Genomic DNA, 20,952 nt, shown 5'->3' with positions numbered 1-20,952 from the left:
TGCTTGTACAATCCCAACTCTAGCCTGGGCTATGTGGAAGCCATGGCTATTCTAAAGAGACGTTTTGGCAATCCGTATGCAATATCACAAGCATGGGTTGACAAGGTACTTAACTACAAAGACATTAAAGACAACAAGTAGCTGCAAAGCTTTGCAGACATTCTGTGCAGCTGCCGAGACACTTTAAAGGCAATGAAGTGTGAGTAAGAGCTGAATGGTGGATGCACTTTGCTAGAAATTGTCGAAAAACTACCTGAAAGAAAAGCATAAAGAAAAGATACCATAAAGAAAAGATGGCTTACAATAAACTATGAGATCATCTAGACATTTGCCAAAGTTGGATGACATAGTCTTGTTGAATCAGAAGCTGCTAAGAGAGCCGATCCTATCTTTGGGATTCTTCTTAGCCCTGCCAGTCGAATTTCTCTAGGAAGTTCTTAATCAAGTCCCAAGTCAAGTTTCAATAAGAAAAAGCAGACATTTGCAACAGTGTCAGTTACTAATGAATCCACAACATCAGTAACACCAAAGACAACAAGAAAGTGTCCAAAGTGCACTGACGGACACTTTCTAAACCAGTGTCAAGCCTTCAGGGCTCTGTTTGTCAAGAGCGGTTGGCCTTTGTTCAACAAAAGCAACTCTGCCTCAACTGTTTCATGAAAGGCCATTGCAGTACAGCTTGTACTTGCAACTGGGTATGCAAGGTGCCTGGATGTGGAGAAAAACACAACAGTTGGCTGCACTCGGCTATTCTAACAATGACGACAGTCCCATCTTGCCAGTAGTGGTTTCAGACAGACACAATCTATTCTCCATGAATGTCTTTGCTTTGCTTGACAGCGGTTCTAATGGGACATATGCTTCTATGAAGCTAGTTCACACTCTTAAATTGGAGCCACACAAAATTAACCTTAAATTGAACACCACGGAGACAAAAGATCTCAATGTAGTCACCTTAGCAGTGGATCTACAAGTTCAAGATGCTTATCAAAGGAACTCATACCTGATGAAGGGAGTGCTTTGTTGGGATCATCTGAACATATGTCTGGACAACCTAGTCACACAGCATGAAGTGTTCCAGTGGCCACACCTTACAATTAATTACAGATGAAATAAGCTTACCTGATGTTGATCTGGCTGATGAGGTTCACTTGCTGATAGGTCTAGACCAACCTGACATACTTGCTCCTCGTGAGACATGCTGTGGTGAGTCAGGCGAACCTAACGCAATTCTAACTGGTCTGAGGGTAGAAATTCCAGTGGACCAGTAGCTGATGGTTAAACATCTATCACCTGCAATTTCATTCAAGCTGACCGCTCTTTACAACAACTGTTGAAAGATTTTGGAATTGTGCAGCACGGTATCAAAGTACTTCGTTGAATGATCACATTCACCAAGGCTCAGACATTACCAATAAGCTACTAGGAGTTCTTCTCAAGTTTAGGCAAGAACCTGTTGCTCTGAATGCAGACTTTGAGAGCAAGTTTTTTCAAGTCCGCGTGCCATCTGATGAAAGAGATGTGCTTCGTTTACTGTGGTGGGAAGATAAAGGCCCGGACAAACCACCTAAGCATTATAGCATGACAGCTCACCTTTTCGGAGGTGTTTGGAGTCCTAGTACTGCCAATTTTGCCTTGCAATGAGTAGCTGAAGACAACCACGGAAACTTCTCGGACAACACTGTGGAAACAGTGAAGTGAAATTTCTACGTGGACGATTGTCTCAAGTCGGTACCAACAGAGGAGGTCACCATTAAACTTGCTTCCGAACTCTGGGAACTGCTCACCTGTGGAAGCTTTAGATTGACCAAGTGGTTAAGCAATTCAAAGGAAGTGATGTCAATACCAGCTGAGGATTGGTGGATTTGCCAAATTGGGAAGTGACAAGCAAGGGTTTAACCATCTACGCCACTGTCCAACGGTACATCCTCATCCCATTCGACTTTCAAGCGGCACAACTCTTGAACGATTGCTTTTGCTTTGAGCAGAAATGGGCTTGCAAATCCTAAAGAATCATAGATGGAACTGGTTGTGCTCAAAACTCCTCTCTTTGTTGCAGGCTTGTCCACTTTCTTGATCTCGAATGTGAAGCAATCTCTTTCCATATCCCAGAGGACAATGACTTTCATTACATGAGGTAAACCTTGACCAAGATTTGCCAAGTGAACGAACACTGGGTGTCCTCTGGGATATGGAAAGAGATTGGGACCCGCGTCCTGCCACGCTCCCAATGTCAATATTTCTCCAAATATGAGCATTTTTGAACTAAGAGCTAAACTGAAAACTGTTCTTTGCGATCTGTGTGAACACAAATGAACCAGTGCGTCTGCGAGAGAGAATTACTGTGCGTGTGATAATCTATTTAAAATATAATTTATAACGGATCGATTATAATGCACTCCTGACATAAATTAAAGCAATTAATGTCACTGCAACCCAGTTTTATCATAAACAGTGTTCACATATCAAAGCTGGAGTCTTTAATCTTTCTGATGATACTGAGTTTGTCCAGATAAAGTTATAATGTGTTATATATAATGTGATGTTTTAACGAGCAGTGAATGTTGAACAATAGTAATCTGAGCCCTATACAATCTTTGAAAGGCATGGGGTTAAATGACTTGCCTCTTTTGTCTGCACTGACTATTCCAAGATGTCTTAAACCAACATCCAGTAGTTGATAGTCAGCGACCCAGCTCCATGACTTCTCCAATGCTTCGGAACTGGCTTCTGGTGATTCAAAAATACATGAGGGTTCAGAACCATGTCAGTGGAGACAAATTGATTCTGGTTCCAACCCAGCAGATGATGTCTCTCTGGAATGACTATAGGAGAGATCTTGTCAAGTGAACGATGGGTATCTATCTGGTCCACACTTTCTTCAACTTGATGAGGAACATTGTCAGCGACCCAGCTCCATCACTTCTCCGATGCTTCGGAACTGGCTTCTGGTGCGGTTTCATACATCAGGATTGATGACACCTGCAAGCTGGTGATGTCAAAGGCCAGACTTGCACCAATCAAGTCAATTAGCATACCACAACTAGAGCTACTTGCAGCAGTAGTTGCTACAGAGGATTTGGAAATTCCAATTGAAAGAACTTTCTTTTGGACAGACAGTACCATTGTACTTCATCAATAACTAGCATTGTTGCTTCAAGACGTTCGTCGCCAACCATGTTTCAAAAATGCATGAGGGTTCAGAACCATGTCAGTGGAGACACATTGATTCTGATTCCAACCCAGCAGATGATGTCTCTCTGGAATGACTATGGGAGAGATCTTGTCAAGTGAACGATGGGTATCTATCTGGTCCACACTTTCTTAAACTTGAGGAGGAACATTGGCCTGCTCAACCTATCATAAATTACTTGTCAGAGGAAGCAGAGATTAAACGAGCCAAAGATATGCAGTTAGCATAGAACCAAATCAAGTGATGAAAAATGCAATGGACAGACTACTGGAACGATACTCCAGTTGGCATTGATTGAAAATGGCTACTGCTATCCTGTTGCCTGTCAAGGCTTGGTTACGCAATCCGACATCTATCTGTTCATCTATCTGACCCCATCACTGTAAGTGAGCTCCAACAAGCAGAGTTAGCCATTCTCAATTACACACAAATTGCATCTTTCAGCCCTACTCAAGCCAAAACCACTTCCCTTCTCAAGCTTAAACCCTTTGAGGATGAAAACCAACTCCTTCATGTGGGAGGCAGACTAACAAATGCCCCATTCCCTTTGAGGGAAAACATTCAGTGATTCTACCTAATAATCATCACATTACTCATCTGATTATCAGTCACTACCATCTTTGTTTGGGCCATGCAGTTCCAGAGCGAGTACTTGTCAGCGTTTCTGGTTTCTGAAGGGACGTGCTATCATTAACCGAACTCTCAAGTCATGTCTACAGTGTCGCAAGTTAAGAGCTAAGCCGCAAACTCAGCAAATGGCAGACTTACCTGACTCTAGAGTGACACCAGGTGAGCTTCCATTCACTCGTGTGGGCATAGACTACTTCGGGCCATTCTTGGTTAAGAAGGCATGCAGTGAGCTTAAGAGGTATGGATGTTTGTTTACATGTCTCACTACGAGAGCTATTTACTTGGAAGTTGCGCACACTCGCCATACTGACTCTTTTATCAATGCCTTACAGCGATTTATCACTAGGAGAGGCTCACCCACAGAAATACGATCAGATAATGGGACTCATTTCATCTGTGGATTACGAGAGTTGAGGAAAGCCATCAGTGAATGGAATCAACAAAGAATTTCTGATAGAAATCTGTTCTGTTACAGAACAGTGTAAAATAGATCTTCAAACCACTCTTCCGTTCCGATTAGAACATCAAACAGGTTCTCCCCACTCAGTGACACACCCACTGAGGATCCTGTTGAAAGTGCCCTAGTTATTGGCGATTCTATTACATGGAAAATAGAGACACTTAGCCACCATAGTCACATGTTTACCGGGAGCCAGAGCGCATGACATCAAAGCAAATTTAAAAGTGCTGGCTAAAGCTAATCGTAAATTCTCTATGATTATTATTCACGTCGGCACTAATGATGTTCGACTTCGCCAGTCGGAGATCACCAAAATTAACATTAAAGAGGTGTGTAAACTGGCAAGTACGATGGCAAAGGCAGTCTGTTTCTCTGGTCCCCTCACTTTTAAAAGGAGTGATGAAATAGTTAGCAGATTATCATCACTCAATGGCTGGTTGTCTAAGTGGTGTCCGCAAAATAACATAGGGTTCATAGACAATTGGAAAATGCTGCTGAATTTGAATTTATTTATTTGATCAGGGACAATGCACAGAAAAAAACATTAGTCTAAAAAGAAGAGATGTCATGTGCCAGGTTATAGCAAAAAATGCTAATTTCCACCCGCAGTCCCTGGACAGGTAGATGTTATAAGCCCTACGTACAAGAGTTCATAAAACATATACAAAATAATACATAAAATCATTACTTCACTCACATCATAAAAACACACTCCACTTCAGGAAACACACTTCAGGTTTGCTTTAATAATAACCACTGTTTGGTCAGGCATCTAAATGTACTATAGTTTGTACATGAGATAATTTCATTTGGAAGAATATTCCAAAGGTTCGCTGCTTTATAAAAGAATGATTGTTGACCATATGTGGTTCTACGCTTTGGAACGCTGCACTCTCCTCTGACTGTCGACCGTGTGGCTCTAGAAATTCTCTCTGAATTTAATGTGACAAATTTTCTCAAAGGGGGAGCAGCGATGTTATGGATCATTTTAAATAAAGCAGAAATTTGATTATATTTAATAAGATTTTCAAAACTCAAAATATTATATTTACTTTGTACTTTACAGTGAGGGTACTGGCGAGGCTTTTTATCATGGATTTTTATGGCCCTTTTATACAATGATTCAAGTGATTTTAACGATGTTGTATTACTCAGAAGTCTAGTTTCAAATATAACTCCTTTGAAGTTTTGGTGCTTTATGTAACACTGTGTAGTATAAATGTTAAATCCCGTTTGACATTTGTGTTGGCTACTATACAGGCCACCAGGGCACAATACAGACTTTATCAAAGAATTTGCTGGTTTTCTATCAGAGTTAGTACTAGCTGCAGATAAAGTACTAATTGTTGGTGATTTTAATATCCATGTAGACAATGAAAAAGAAGCATTGGTATTGGCATTTAGAGACATTCTAAATTCTATTGGAGTTAGACAACACTTGTCAGGACCCACTCATTGCCGTAATCATAATTTAGACCTAATAATGTCACATGGAATAAATGTTGATACCGCTAAAATTCTGCAGCAGAGCGATGACATCTCAGATCCTTACCTAATACCATATACATGATTTAGCTAAGGCTGCAAAGCCATCCCCTTGCTTCAAATATGGCAGGACTATAACCACTGCAACTAAAGATTGCTTTGTACATTATCTTCCTCATCAGTTACATCTCCTCAGCATTACAGATAGCCAATAGAAACTTGGGCCCCACTTTATATTAGGTGGCCTTAAGTACTATGTACTTACATCAAAAAATAAGTACAATGTACTTACTGTGTTCAAATTGTATTGCAAAACACTTTTACTGATATTGAGGTGGATACGGGTAGGGTTAGGGACAGGTATGGTGGTGTGGGTTAGTTTAAGGGTAGGGTTAGGTGTAAGGGAAGTGCCAACTGTGTAATTACAAATGTAACTACAGAAATTCATTACATACGTAATTACATGCAGGTATTTTTAAAATGTAAGTGCTTTTACAATGTAAAAACATGTATGTACACAATAAGTGCATTTTATCAAATTATTAATTAAAATGTTAGTACATAGTAGTTAAGGCCACCTAATATAAAGTGGGTCCGAAACTTGATGTTGCAACAGAAACTATTGACTTTCTCTTTACTAGCACTTTAGACATAGTTGCTCCCCGGAGCTTAAAGAAAATTAAAGCAAATATCCCAATGCCGTGGTACAATGAGCACACACATGCCCTTAAAATAGCAGCCAGAAAAATGGAGCGCAGCTGGAAGAAAACAAAACTGGAGGTTTTTCGCAATTTGTGGAAAGAGAGCATGATTGCATACAGAAAGGCCATAAAAACTACTAGATCTGCTTATTTCTCAACTCCTTTAGAAGAAAACAAACACAACCAAGGTATTTATTCAATACAGTGGCTAAATTAACAAAAAATAAAGCTTCAACTGCAGACGTTTGTAAACAACACAGCAGTAATTACTTTATGAACTTCTTTACCAGTAAGATTGATAACATTAGGAATACAATTATAACTATGCAGCCATCTACTACAGTATCTCTTCAGACAGAGCATTGTAGTGTCACTGAGGAAAAATTCACTGCTATAGGAGGAGAAGAATTGGCTAAACTTGTTAAATCATCAAAATCAACAACATGTATGCTTGACCCTATACCAACTAGGCTACTAAAAGAGATACATCCAGAAGTCATAGATTTACATTTACATTTACATTTATGCATTTAGTAGACGCTTTTATCCAAAGCGACTTACAACTGAGGAGTACAGGAAGCGATCCGTCAAGAAGAGGCAAAGAAATGCAAAAAGTGCCCTAAATACCAAGATTTGTACACTACTCAGAGTAGCAAAAAACAGAAAAAGGGAAGAAGAAAAGAGAAATAGATGAGGAAGAGTTATTTTTATTTTTTTAAGGTAAGATTAAGTCCTCATGGAAGAGATGAGTTTTTACCTGTCTTTTGAATGAAGCGAGGGATTCTGTCGTGCGTATGGAGGACGGAAGATCGTTTCACCAACCAGGAACAATGAAAGAAAAAGTTCTGGAGAGGGATTTCATGCCTCTCTGTGACGGTACCACAAACCTTTGCTCATTAGCTGAGTGAAGGCTTCTGGTGGGGGTATAGACTCATAGGAGTGAGTCGAAGTATGCGGGTGCTGAGCTTGTGGAAGATCCATAAGCAAGACTCAGAGCTTTGAATTTGATCCGGGCAGCGAGTGGTAGCCAATGCAGAGAGATGAAAAGAGGTGTGACATGAGCCATTTTGGGCTCATTGAATACAAGACGTGCCGCAGCGTTCTGGATCATTTGCAGCAGTTTGATTGCACAAGATGGAAGTCCAGCCAGAAAGCGCATTGCAATAGTCAAGTAAAGAAATTACCAGGGCTTGGACAAGCTGTGTTGCATGCTCCGTAAGGAATGGTCTAATTTTCCTGATGTTGTGCAATGCAAACCTGCATGATCTGTCTTTGAGATGTGGTCTTTGAAGGACAGCTGGTCATCAAAGATTACTCAAAGATTTCTGACCGACCCTGAAAGTGTAATCAAAGATGAACCTAGCTGGATGGTAAAATCGAGTCCCTGTGATGCCCAGTGATGCGAGGGTGGAAAGAAGAATCTGATGATTTACAGTGTCAAAGGCAGCAGACAGATCAAGGAGGATGAGGACTGATGATTTGGATGCAGCTTTTGCCATCCGCAGGGCTTCAGTAACTGACAATAATGCAGTCTCAGTTGAGTGGCCCTTTTTGAAACCTGACTGGTTTACATCCCGTTGATTAGACTGTGAGAGGAAAGATGAGACCTGGTTGAAAACAACTCTTTCAAGTGATTTCGCTATGAATGGTAGGAGAGAAACAGGTCTGTAGTTCTCTACAAGTGATGTGTCTAATGTTGGTTTTTTAAGCAGTGGGGTTACTCGAGCCTGCTTGAATGCAGTAGGGAAGATGCCGTTGCAGAGAGATGTGTTGATAATAATTCATTACATTTATATAGCGCTTTTCTAGGCACTCAAAGCGCTTTACATAGAAGGGGGAAATCTCCTCAACCACCACCAATGTGCAGCATCCACTTGGATGATGCGACGGCAGCCATATTGCGCCAGAACGCCTACCACAAACCAGCTGATTGGTGGAGAGGAGACCGAATGATGAAGCCAATCAGGATATGGGGATTATTAGGAGGCCCATGATGGACAGGGGGCAGTGGGCAAATTTGGCCAGGATGCCGCGGTTACACCCCTACTCTTTTTCGAAGGACATCCTGGGATTTTTAATGAACACAGAGAGTCAGGACGTCGGTTTAACGTCTCATCTGAAGGACGGTGCTCATTGACAGTAGTGTCCCCATCACTATACTGGGGTATTAGGACCCAAACAGACCACAGGGTGAGGGCCCCCTGCTGGCCTCACTAACACCTCTACCAGCAGCAACCCCAGTTGGTCTCCCATCCAGGTACTGACCAGGCTCAGCCCTGCTTAGCTTCAGTGGGAAACCAGTCTTGGGCTGCAGGGTGATATGGCTGCTGGTTGATGATGTGTGTGAGTGCTGGTAAGAGTGTATGGGAGATGGCTCGTAGAAGATGTGAAGGGATGGGATCTAGAGGGCAGGTAGTGGGATGGCTGGAGAGGAGAAGTTTAGATACTTCATCCTCAGTGAGTGTAGAGAAGGAGGAGATAAAATGTTTGGCTGTGGATGTGGCTGATTTAAAATTGTGTGTGTGTGGAGGTGGGAACTGACTGCTGGTGATTGTGGTTTTATCTGTGAAAAAAATGGGCAAGATCGTCTGCAGATAGAGATGTGGTGGGAGGTGGTGAGAGCAGAGAGTTGAAACTTCTGAAAAGTGTGCGTGTGTCTGAGTTGCTGTTGATTTTGTTGTGGAAATATGACGATTTAACTGTATGGACATCATGTGAGAAGGAAATGAGCAGAGACTGATAATTACTCAGATTAGATGGGTCGTTTGATTTGCGCCATTTTCTCTCTGCTGCCCTAAATTTGGTTCGGTGTTCACGAAGAACCTCAGATAACCAAGGGTTCCTAGATCCTAGAAGATAAAGGGCAGATACTATCTAGACAAGAAGTTAAAGTGGAGTATAAATGTCTGTTGCAGTGTTGACATCCACAGAGGAGAATTGTGTGGGGGAACAGAAGAGAGGATGAAACAACGGAGGAGAGGTGAGGGGGAGAAAGGGAACGCAGGTTTCGTCTGAAACTAACTGGTAGAGGAAGTGTACAAGTAGTAAGATGTACATTAAATGTGATTAAGTAATGATCAGAGAAGTGTAAGGGCTTGACCAAAGTGTTTTCTATAGTTCAGTTGCTTATGTAGATGAGGTCAAGTTTGTTGCCAGATTTGTGGGTGTGTGAGGTAGTAAGGAATTTGAGATCAAATGAGGATAGAAGGGAGTGAAAATCTGTAGCATACAGTTTGTCCAGGTGGATGTTGAAATCACCAAGGATTACAAGTGGGCTGCCATCCTCAGGGAATGAGGAGCAGCACATCTAGTTCCTCAACAAAGGTGCCCAATTGACCTGAAGGGCGGTAAATGACGGTAAATGGATTTTAGCAGGAGCTGTAACTGTAATAGCATGGTATTCAAATGAGTTGTTATTTCATAGAGAGGTTGAGTATTACCAATTGTTTGTGATGAGAAAACCTGTGCCTCCATCTCTGCCAGTGTGGCGAGGGGTGTGTGAGAAAGAGAAATTATTAGAGAGAGCAGCAGGGGTTGCTGAGTCTTCTGGATGGATCCAGGTCTCAGTCAAGGCCAAGATATTCAGATTGGATTGAGTGTCAAAGGCTGGAGTAAAGTCAGCTTTATTCCTTTAGGAAGGAATAGGACGCAGATTTGAAGTGTTGCGCTGCCGTCTGTGTATGATAGTGGAGTGTGGGTTAGAGATTAGAGATTGGGTTAGAGAGTGGGTTTGTATTGAAAGCACATTGTGAGAAAAGAGAGAAGGAGAAAGAGGACAGAGAAATAAATACTTAAGTGCGTTCTCGGTGTTCGTTCTAACGGGGAGATGATCGTAGGTAGAGTCGAAAAAAGATATCTTTACACTTGTCGGTCTTCACACGAGGTGGCTGAACACAAGGGCTGAATGCTCCCGCCGACGCGGACACACTTATTAAACACACACTGATCACTACTTGAGTGAGAACAGCTGTGGGCACTTTTTTAATTATCCTAAAGATTAATCAGCGCAACAGGCTACCAATGACTCAAATCGAAACCAAACTATGACTCACTACCTGTGCTAAAAGCCACCAATTATTATTTGATAACAGCTGACAATTGCGTACAGCTCAAAGTGCCGGCGCTTCAAACTGCCCTGGTTAAAATGCAATTGCAAATAGCTCACGTACTAAAATTATGAATAGGAAAAATAAGTGCAGAATCGAAATGTATCTTCCTTCTAGTAATTACTACACTAAGCAGTACAGCAAATACAGAGTATTTCAAAAACACTTACTTGCGATTCGAGCTCCTTCACTGACCGACGTGCTTCTCCTGTATAGATCCTATATCAGAGGATCATAGCTTCTCTGTTTAATATTATTAATTCATCCTTGACATTAGGATATGTACCGAAAATTTTTAAGTTGGCTATAATTAAACCACTTTAAAAAAACACAACTTGATCCTAAAGAATTAGTCAATTACAGGCCAATCTCAAATCTACCGTTTCGATCAAAAATACTAGAAAAGGCTGTGTCCTCACAATTATGTTCCTTTTTAGAAAGAAATGGTATATGTGAGGATTTTCAGTCACGATTTAGACCGTATCATAGTACTGAGACTGCTCTAATTAGAGTTACAAATGATTTCCTCTTATCATCTGATCGTGGTTGTATCTCTCTATTAGTGTTACTCGATCTTAGCGCTGCATTCGATGCTATCAATCACAATATTATTTTGAATAGAATCGAAAATTATGTTGGCATTAGAGGAACTGCATTGGCATGGTTTAAATCGTACTTATCTGATCGTTATCAGTTTGTAGCAGTAAATGAAGAGATGTCACACCGATCACAAGTTCAGTATGAAGTACCGCAAGGCTCAGTGTTAGGACCGTTGCTTTTCACCCTGTATATGCTACCACTGGGAGATATCATTAGGAAGCATGCCGTTAGTTTTCATTGTTATGCTGACGATACTCAAAATAGCATTTCACTAAACAAAAATAATCAATTAAAATGGCTTACTTGCTTTGTTTTTTTAAATATTCATTTCAGAGTAATAAAACTTAATAGTTTTAGACAAAATTAAGAATGTTAACCTGATTTTAAATGGCATTGAATTTCCTTTACGTAAAAAAAAAAAAAAATATGTTTACCGAAATAAACAATGCTAATTAAATTCAACATAACCCAATTACGTGGAAACCTGTTGACATAAAAAAAGTAAATCCAACAGGATTAGTGAGGGTTAGTTCACACAAAAATGAAAATTCTGTCATCATTTACTCTCCCTCAAGTTGTTTCAAGCCTGCATGAATTTCTTTCTTCTGCTGAACACAAAGGATGTTCTGCTGAACATATTTTGATATTTTGAAGAATGTTTGTATATAAGCAGATTTTGAGCCCCATTGACTACCATAGTATTTTTTCCCCCACTATAGTAGTCAATGGGGCTCAAAATCTGATTATATACAAACATTCTTCCAAATATCTTCCTTTGTGTTCATCTGTAACCTGGGTAATATGGTGATATTTATTTGAATTGATTGTTGCTGGTTTTTATTGTTTTTAATCCTGTATATAATGTCTGTTTATTATGTCTTTGTTTTAAATATTTGATGCCACTAAGATATAAACAATTAAGATATATGTATGGTACCTGTGCAATCTAAATTTCCTAAGGGATGAATAAAACTTAGCTGAACTAATTCAGAAAGGTTATGCAAAATTAGGCACTATACCTGAAGAAGTTGACTATGGACTGGAAGTCTCCCGGAATGAGAACAATTAGAGAAATAATTGTGTTGAAAATGAGAGCTGGAGAGGGAGTACGTCTGTGCATGTGAGCCATGGCCAAGATGTCAGGCTGAAAGACAGGGAACAGAGCATTTTGATCATACAGTTCAATAACAGTGGTTAATTTAATGGAATATAATTCAACCAAAATTGAAAATTCTGACCCATCAACTGTTTGGTTATAGATATTCTTCAAAATATCTTCTTTTGTGTACATCAGAATAAAGAACTTCATACAGATTTGGAACAACTCGAAGGTGAGTAATTGTGGCAGAATTTCCATTTTTGAGTGAACTATCCCTTATATGTTTAGCATATGTGTTGTGCACAGACAAAAGCTTTTTCAGATGCAATAGTCCAAATAAATGTAAGTATATTTTGTATACAAATATTAAATATATTTAAATATGAATAGAAAATGAAAACTTTTTAACAGATAAAACTGGATCATCAGCAAAAGTCTAGATGCTGTGTTTTTGCTGATTTTCTTCTGCTTTGAAGTGGTGTTAGAGACCATAAATCAAATGCACTCTAAACTTGGTAGGATGGTGCCAAACATGCAGTACTAGTCACATGGAAATCAACCCTATGCTGATAATAAATGGATTTATACTGCTATAATGCTGATCTAAATTTACATTTTAAAGATTAACATTTAGATTTAAACGCATCCAGACAGAGCAAGCTAGCGTTTTGCATGAAATAAGGACATATATAACAAACACTCTTTTAAGACCCAGAAAATTTTAAAGATGTGTTCTCATTTCATGCAGCAGAAGTGGAAGAGATTCAGTCAAAACGCTGCATCTGTCATTGCATGAGAGAATTATATGAGCCGTAAATCTCCCACAGACACAGTGCATGCTTTATTTAACATCACAACTGACATAATTTCTAATACTTCGAGTGAGATACGGAAATTATTATTTTTGACGTCACTACAAGGAAATAAACCGGTTTATTAATAAAGTCATGTAAACACATGTTTACTTGCGTTGTCCGTTTTTTTACTGCTTTGCATACAAACGGGGTTATTTCAATAAGCTGATATTTGTGAGTAATCAGCTTACTGGTGTGCATGTAAACGTGCTCACTGAAGTAGTGTCAGAGTTAATAAGGCCCCATCCACACAAAGCCAGAGCTTTCCCAATCCGATCATTTTTTCCCCTTGTTTCAAGAAATATCTGCGTACCAGGCACATGCAGAGGGGGGAGCTTTGGGTGCTTTAACCCCTGCCCTTTTTCAAAATAAATCAGAAGTGTCCCTCTCAGACAAATGTCAATGATAATATTTGTGGTCAATAAAACAAAATAAATTTGACTTATAATAACATGACAATATGTACATTAGTAGAGAACAGCTCAAAAGTCGGTTAATTACTGTTTATTTTTTCATATCAGTTGGTTTGAGGCGTTGCCATAAAGCGTTGCCATGGGTTGCATGCGTTATACAGGCTGATATTCCACAGTCTGTTTGGAAACGGCTCTCGAGCGGCCCATATATGGTTCTTTCAGAGAGTGTCTGTGGCTTTTCTCATCAATAAACTAGTGTCTCAATTTAATTAAAAATCTCTATTATATATTTTTAAATATTACCTAATTCATAAATGCTCATTTGTCATGTCTATATGCCTAACGCATCGCTTACAGGATGTTAATTGACAAACAAAAAAGAACTGCACAAAACCATGATGGTTTTCTATTTTTAATATACTTTTAAATTATATTTTAAAGTATATTAACCCCTTAAGCCCTGAGGGTATTTTAAGAGTGATATTCACAACTTTAAAGACTCATATAGCAAGGAGAGTCAAATGGTAGGTATCGTTTGTTAGCAAACTTATGTTTTTAGAAAATCAAAATTTTAGTATATTTGGACAATCTAGAGCTGAGAAACTGCTTATAATTTTTTTTTTTAATATATTTTTAAAATATTTTACAAATATTTTTTATTTGATATGCAATAACTCAGGTAGGTTCGCCACGCACTGTTGTTTTTCACTAAGGAGCCGAACCTGTGGCTCAAACTGCAGTGATGGTACAGCAACTGTGGCGACGGGACGTACGTCTCTGTTCCCTCCTTCAGGGAACAAGGGTTACATACGTAACGAGACGTTCCCTTTCAGTCGGTTGCAAACCAAAAGCGGGTTGGCCACAACCAACAGCAGGCTTATACCATCCTGGCTGACTTTTTCCAGAACTCCTGGGAGTTGAGTGACATGGGGAAGATGTACAGACGCAGCCTCGGCCATGTCTGAACCAAACCCAGAGGTGCCCAGAGGAACCAAAGGGGGCAGTGCGTCGTGTGTTGAGACAGGGAGAGCAGTTTCCCCAGGGCCCACAGGAGGCAAGGCAAGGCAAGGCAAGGCAAGGCAAGGCAAGGCAAGGCAAGGCAAGGCAAGGCAAGGCAAGGCAAGTTTATTTATATAGCACATTTCATACACAATGGCAATTAAAAGTGCTTTACAGAGAAAGGAATTAAAATAGGGATAAAAATGCATAAGAAAAAGAATACAATGTAAAGAGAATTAAAAATAATAAAATGATGATAATCAAAGAAAAGAACAAAGGTAAATAAACTAAAACAGTTATAAAATGAATGAAAAAAAATGATGCATAGATGAGGTGCGATCAGTCGGACGTACAGTGGCACAGTACTCATTCAGTAAATGCGCAGCTAAACAGATGTGTTTTGAGTCTGGATTTGGATGTGGCTATTGTTGGAGCACATCTGATCTGTGCAGGAAGATGATTCCAACTGCGGCTGGCATAATAGCTAAAGGCAGACTCTCCTTGCTTTGAGTGAACTCTTGGTATTTCTAACTGAATTGATCCTGCTGATCTGAGTGATTAGTGAGTGATCCAGCTGATCTGTTGGGTTTGTATTTAATCAGCATATCTACAATGTATTGAGGTCCTAGGTCATTGATAGATGTATAAACAAGTAGTAGTACTTTAAAATCGATCCTAGATGTAACTGGAAGCCAGTGTAAAGACATGAGGACTGGTGTGATATGGTCACATTTTCTGATTTTGCTCAGAATCCTGTCAGCAGCGTTCTTTATGAGCTGCAGCTGTCTAATGGTCTTTTTGGGAAGGCCGGTGAGAAGGCCATTACAATAGTCCACCCTACTGGTGATGAAAGCATGAACCAGTTTCTCTAAGTCTTGCCTGGAAACAAAGCATCTAATTCTTGCAATATTTTTTCAGATGATAGAATGCTAATTTAGTTATTGCTTTGACATGACTACTGAAACTCAGGCATGACTCCAAAATCACTCTCATTTTTTGTTATCAGACCTTTAGCCTCATGATATGTGTTCACCTTGAGAATTTCATCTTTGTTTCCAAATGTAGTGATTTCAGTTTTGTCTTTGTCTAACTGAAGATAGTTTTAGCACATCCAGTTGTTAACTTTATCAATGTGGACGTGATGTGTCTCCTTGAAGGTGCTCCCCTGGAGCTTCCGACCAGGAGGAACCTTCTGTCTCATGGTGGGGGCACCATTTTTCACCCCCGAACAGAGATCTGGAACTTATGGGTCTAGATCGTAGACTGTAAAAAAATATGGACGACTCAACATCATCCGTTTCAGTGACAACTTCACTCAGAGAAGACGTCAATCTCAGCTGTCAATCATGACGTCCCCCCCCCACGTTTTTAAAGCATCAGATAACAAAAACTAAACTTATTTTAAAAACTAACACTTGAAATGAAATCATCATGATGATATCTGCCTTCAATGACATAAACTAACTTTGAGGAAAAAATATTTGAAGTGTAATTTTATTGTTTAGTTTGCCTCGAGTCCATTAGAAAACACAGAAGGGTGGCTTTACTGGGACCGGTCACCTGGGGCCAATCAAGGCATGAAAGCTTCAGTATCTTCAGTATTTTACCCCCATCCTAAATAAATCTGTCTCTTCCGTGATACCCTGAAATTTTGAATATTCCAATCTAATATGATTTCTGACCTGTGAGGTTGCCAGAATAATAATCTTACACGGTGTGTTAATAGGCCAGAGGAGAACTGGCACCCCGACTGAGTCTGGTTTCTCCCAAGGTTTATTTTTCTCCATCATGCCCCGATGGAGTTTTGGTTCCTTGCCACTGTCGCCTTTGGCTTGGCTTGCTCAGTTGGGGACACTAAAATTATGATTAAAGTTATTCAACTTATTATACAAATAAAATTTATGAATTAGGTTTTATTTAATTCTATAAACTATAATACTGATCTGCCAACATTGGTCGCTATATGATAAATTAAAATAAGCTGATAACATCCCTATTTTCTCCAGAACGACTGTACAGCCACATCTAATTTTGTTGCAATATTATCCTGTTTGACACTGTGAAGCTGCTTTGACACAATCGTGATTGTAAAAGCGCTATATAAATAAAGTTGATTGATATCTGAGAGGGATACTGCAGGCTTGGTCTGGACCCTGAGGGGGGCCAGCTCATTGAGTCCGGTCTCTCGACCGAGGTCGTGGAGACCATACTTCATTCCAGAGCTCCAGCTAAGAGCAAGCTTTGTGCTTCAGTGGAGAGTGTTCACATCCTGTTGTGATGAGCGTCAGTGGTATCCTGTTAACTGCCGTGTTGGTACAGTTCTTGAGTTCTTGCAGGACTGATTTTCAGCGGTAGCCTGACAATTCAGACCCACATCAAGATGTTCGGTTTGGAAACTCACCATTGACAGGGCTCAATCCGAGGGACGGGATAAACGGTTGTCTTTCAAACTCACTCTGCACGCGATTGGATAGCGCTACAACCAACCAGAGCATCATGACGCAGAGCTGATTAAACGCTGGTTAAACTTTCGCCGTATTCGGTCGGCAAAACTCTGAACACATCTTCCCTTTTTAAAACTGATCGACTTCAGTGCCATTCTTTGTTCTTTTCTCAAAGTCTTCCAGAGTCGCGGCCAAAGCTGAATCGAAAGACAGCTGTTTGCCAGATTCTGTGTTTACTAGTAGCACGCAAATGCAACTCTAACGACTCTATACACGATGTGATTGGCCTGACCAGAGTTTGGTTTTACAGCTCAGACGTATATGGAGAGTTGCTAGACAATACTTGCGGCAGATTAGCGGCTTCCACCGGTGTTCCTTTCTTTCCCCCAGCAGCTGCCATCTCTCCTCATCTGCGTTCTTAAATCCTGTCAGGTAACGACATCAACCTAGTCAAAATATTGTTATGCGCAGAAACTAAAGGCTGCAACATACTCCGGAAGAACAGAGAAAAAAGTTCTCGCTCCCAGGGCTGCAAGAACAAAATGATGTCATTTTGTTCTCGCAGCCCTGGTTTGAGAGTTCTCGCAGCTTGTTCTCGACACATCGCCTGAGCAGAACCTTTTCTTGTGGGTGTCCGAGAACTATTGTGTGATTGGACAGAGATTTAAAGTGGGCATGGTTAATGTGGAGAAATGCAGATGATCAGCACCTGCATTTCTTGTGAAGTATGAATGCACTGGCCAAAACGAACACTGTTCTTGTTCTTGCCACCTCGAGAAAATTAACAAATTTCTTTGTTCTTGCAGAGTATGTTCCAAGCTTAACCTAAGACGAATCGTGCACTGTGGTGAGGTATCAGTTATTCTCAATGACAGTGACCCAAGACTTACCAAAAGCTTAACAATGGCCAAATTTAATGTCGCTTTCGGGGTGTTCAGATATATCATCTGCGAAGTGTACCCAGACAGGATAAAGGAATAAGATACCTATCTAGCCATTATATCTGATCTCGCAATGTCTTACGGCGGCACACTATTTTATGAATACCACAAATCATTTTTATCTAAAGCAGTGATGTACATACAACGCTTTAATCAGCGATTGGACTGGTCTGTGGTTGATCTCGCTCTCATTAGCAGGAACTTTACAGGCCACCGAGCGCTGTCTTGCTCACTCTGCGGGTAATTTTCCCACACAACATCTCTTTGCCCTAAGACCGCTTCAACCCATGACACCTTCGTTTCTGTGCCAGAACAGGTGAGGCCTGAAAGACAAACTCCTCTTTGTTTTAATTTCAACGAAATTGTCTGTACTCATAATAATTTTAATTTTTTTCATGCTTGCAGCTATTGTGGGAACAGCCACCCAAAGTTTTTCTGCCCACGGCGAGCAAAATTTAAAAAAAAAGAAATAAAAACTCCCTTGAACACTAAAGCTTTGAACCGTGAGCTTTCAAAAGCTCTCACAAAGCATCCAAACCTTTGTTTCGTGCCATAACTTATTCTAGGGCTCATGCATGGGTTCTTAGCCGGTCTTTCCTACTTGCCTACATTTTCTTTCACCTGTCAAAACCTCCAGTCAACCATCAAAGACCCACAGGCCGTAGACAAGCTGATGGGGAAAGAGATAGGAAATTGATATATGATCGGACCCTTCGGTCAACCTCCCTTCAAACTGTTCCGTATTAACCCCTTAGGAGTTTCCATCAGGAAATATTCGGGGAAAAATATGTCTTATTACGGCCCGATCTGCTCCCCACTCCACCATAGGGGTTCCAAGTATTAACAGTCTTACTCCCTCTGAATTTTTTTTGCTGGCTTATTCCATAGTGGACAATTCCTCTAGCAGTAGAAAAAACAAAAGGTCCGTCTCGCGTTTTAGATTTTTTGGGGGATTCAGATAAAATGCAAGCATCCCTTCCGCTAGACAAACTAGAAAGGATCAGAGGTTTTATAAAATCTTCCCAGCCAACATGTGTATGTGGGGCCCACGTGGGTTAAACATGGACTACAGGGGTACAGAGTGGTCATGCATTTAAAATGGGCATCTTATCTGGGGCCCACTTGGGTGAACTGAGTAGGTCCCACATGGGCAACCAGCTAGTACATAGGTTGAAAATGGCTACTCAGTGGTCTAACTCATTCACAGTCAAGACAAGTGTAAACACAGTCAATTCCAAAGGCTGATTACATGGGTAGATGATACACAAATTCAAATAAATTTGTATTGTTATTTTGACATTTAAACACAATGTGACTTCAATCTAATCAAAGTCTTAAAATACCAGCACAATTGTAATTTTACCAAATATTCTGCCATATAGTGGTAGATAGCCATATAGTGGTAGATATAGTGCATCAAGAGCAGAGAAAAAGGCTAAAAAAAAAAAATTATTTTGTGATCACAGAACAACGCCAAACAGGGACCATTTTAGCTTTTATTCAAAAAGTGTGCACATTGAGTGAAATATTTCCATTCTTAAATGTTTAATTTTCCATAGATCTTTAATAAATGTTTATTTTGTTACATAACAACTAGTTTCCAATGAGCAGTGAGATCTGAGGAGCTTTATCCATCTCCTCACTCAGCAGCCTGTGCTTTTTTCCCTTAAGCCTAGTTCACACTGCCCGATTTTTGCCCCGATTTTGAGTCGTCGACAGGTTTTGTGAAATCGCCGACAAATGCATCATAGGCAAATCGGTGCTCATGCACGCCAGTGACAATCACACAGTGTGAATAATCAAAGATGCGATCAGAGAGAATTGCCGAAGAGTCGCTGACGCCAGTGAGATATTTGGCATGCTAAATATCTGGACCTGAAGGCGATTGAAACTCCTGCTGTGTGAACTGCGTTCTGACTGAAAATTACACCGACAGCCAATGAGAGAGTGAGATACAGGGCAGTAGGAGGTTCAGGGAGGAGTTATAGAGCAGAATATCAGTATTTTAATAGATATATTTACAATTATATCCAGACCTTCAAACTTGTCACTTTTCGGCGACAATCGCCGTTTTCTTGGTCAATTGGGTAATTTACGTGAATCACGTAGAGCCAAAGAGTTTTTTTTTGGGGGGGGGGGGTCTACTAGAATAGACATGCGAAACATTATTGGCTCATTCTTATAACTGACATTTTTCTGGGCCAATCGGAATCTTAGCTCACTTGCGTCAGAATCTTGAAGCACACAGCGTCAACTGAGCTCCACATTAAATGAGACGCCTGGTTACCACGCGTGTCCAAGGGGGTAATCTAGCACTCGGAAAGCATTCCACCCATAGGGCCGGCCATTGCTAACCAAGCCATCACCTGCTGTTAGCATCCTATTGACTCCCATTCATTTTTGAGTCACTTTGACAGTGAATAACTTTACATCTGAGGTGTTTAAAGACTCCATTTGTCCATTGTTTATTTATAAAGAAACACGACAATGCATAAAAGGCTCCATTACCTTGTATCTTACACTATTACCCCGTAAAAGCTTTTTTTGTAAAAATAGGCTAACGATTGCGCCATAACCAACGCGACTCTGTCGCACAGTTCAGAAATTACCGGATAGACAGGAGGAGATGCTCAGAAGCAATTGTTTACTGTCTATGAGATAGTAAACAGGGGGATGTGGAGACATAAAGTCTGATAAAGTCAAGGGGAAGCATGGGGAGAAGCCCATACTGAGCCAAAAGCAACGGGAGAAAATATTTAAACAACGTGAATCAGATTTCACTTTCCACAACTACTAGAAGACTTACAGCTGTCAGACAGGTTGCTCACATCACATCTACGAGGAAGTGAGTGCCTCTTATTGACCTCATTATCCGCCGTTGAAGTCAATGAGATCGATCTGTCCATTTCTTTTACTGTCTATGCACGAGTCTGACGGATAGAAGGAAGCAAGCTTAGTGTTCAATTCAATCATGGCCGCAGATTACGGGGGGACGTGTCCCCCGCACTTTTAATAAAGTGTATTTTC

The 20,952-nt window shown here is 40.4% G+C and overlaps 1 protein-coding gene across 3 annotated transcripts in view; it reads right to left on the bottom strand.

Moving 5' to 3' along the window:
* The window catches only part of zmp:0000001267 (b(0,+)-type amino acid transporter 1), a 168,448-nt gene that overhangs the window by 52,044 nt on the left and 95,452 nt on the right, over positions 1 to 20,952 (bottom strand). For all 3 annotated transcript variants that reach the window (XM_067456014.1, XM_067456012.1, XM_067456013.1), the window contains exon 4: positions 12,195 to 12,319. In XM_067456014.1, the coding sequence (XP_067312115.1) occupies positions 12,195 to 12,319 (125 nt within the window). The remainder of the gene's footprint in view (positions 1 to 12,194; positions 12,320 to 20,952) is intronic.

Source organism: Pseudorasbora parva, chromosome 10 (genome assembly GCF_024679245.1).
Source record: "Pseudorasbora parva isolate DD20220531a chromosome 10, ASM2467924v1, whole genome shotgun sequence".
Lineage (NCBI taxonomy): Eukaryota > Metazoa > Chordata > Actinopteri > Cypriniformes > Gobionidae > Pseudorasbora > Pseudorasbora parva.
The sequence above is the reverse complement of the archived record's forward strand: the minus strand, read 5'-3'. Positions and strand labels throughout refer to the sequence as shown.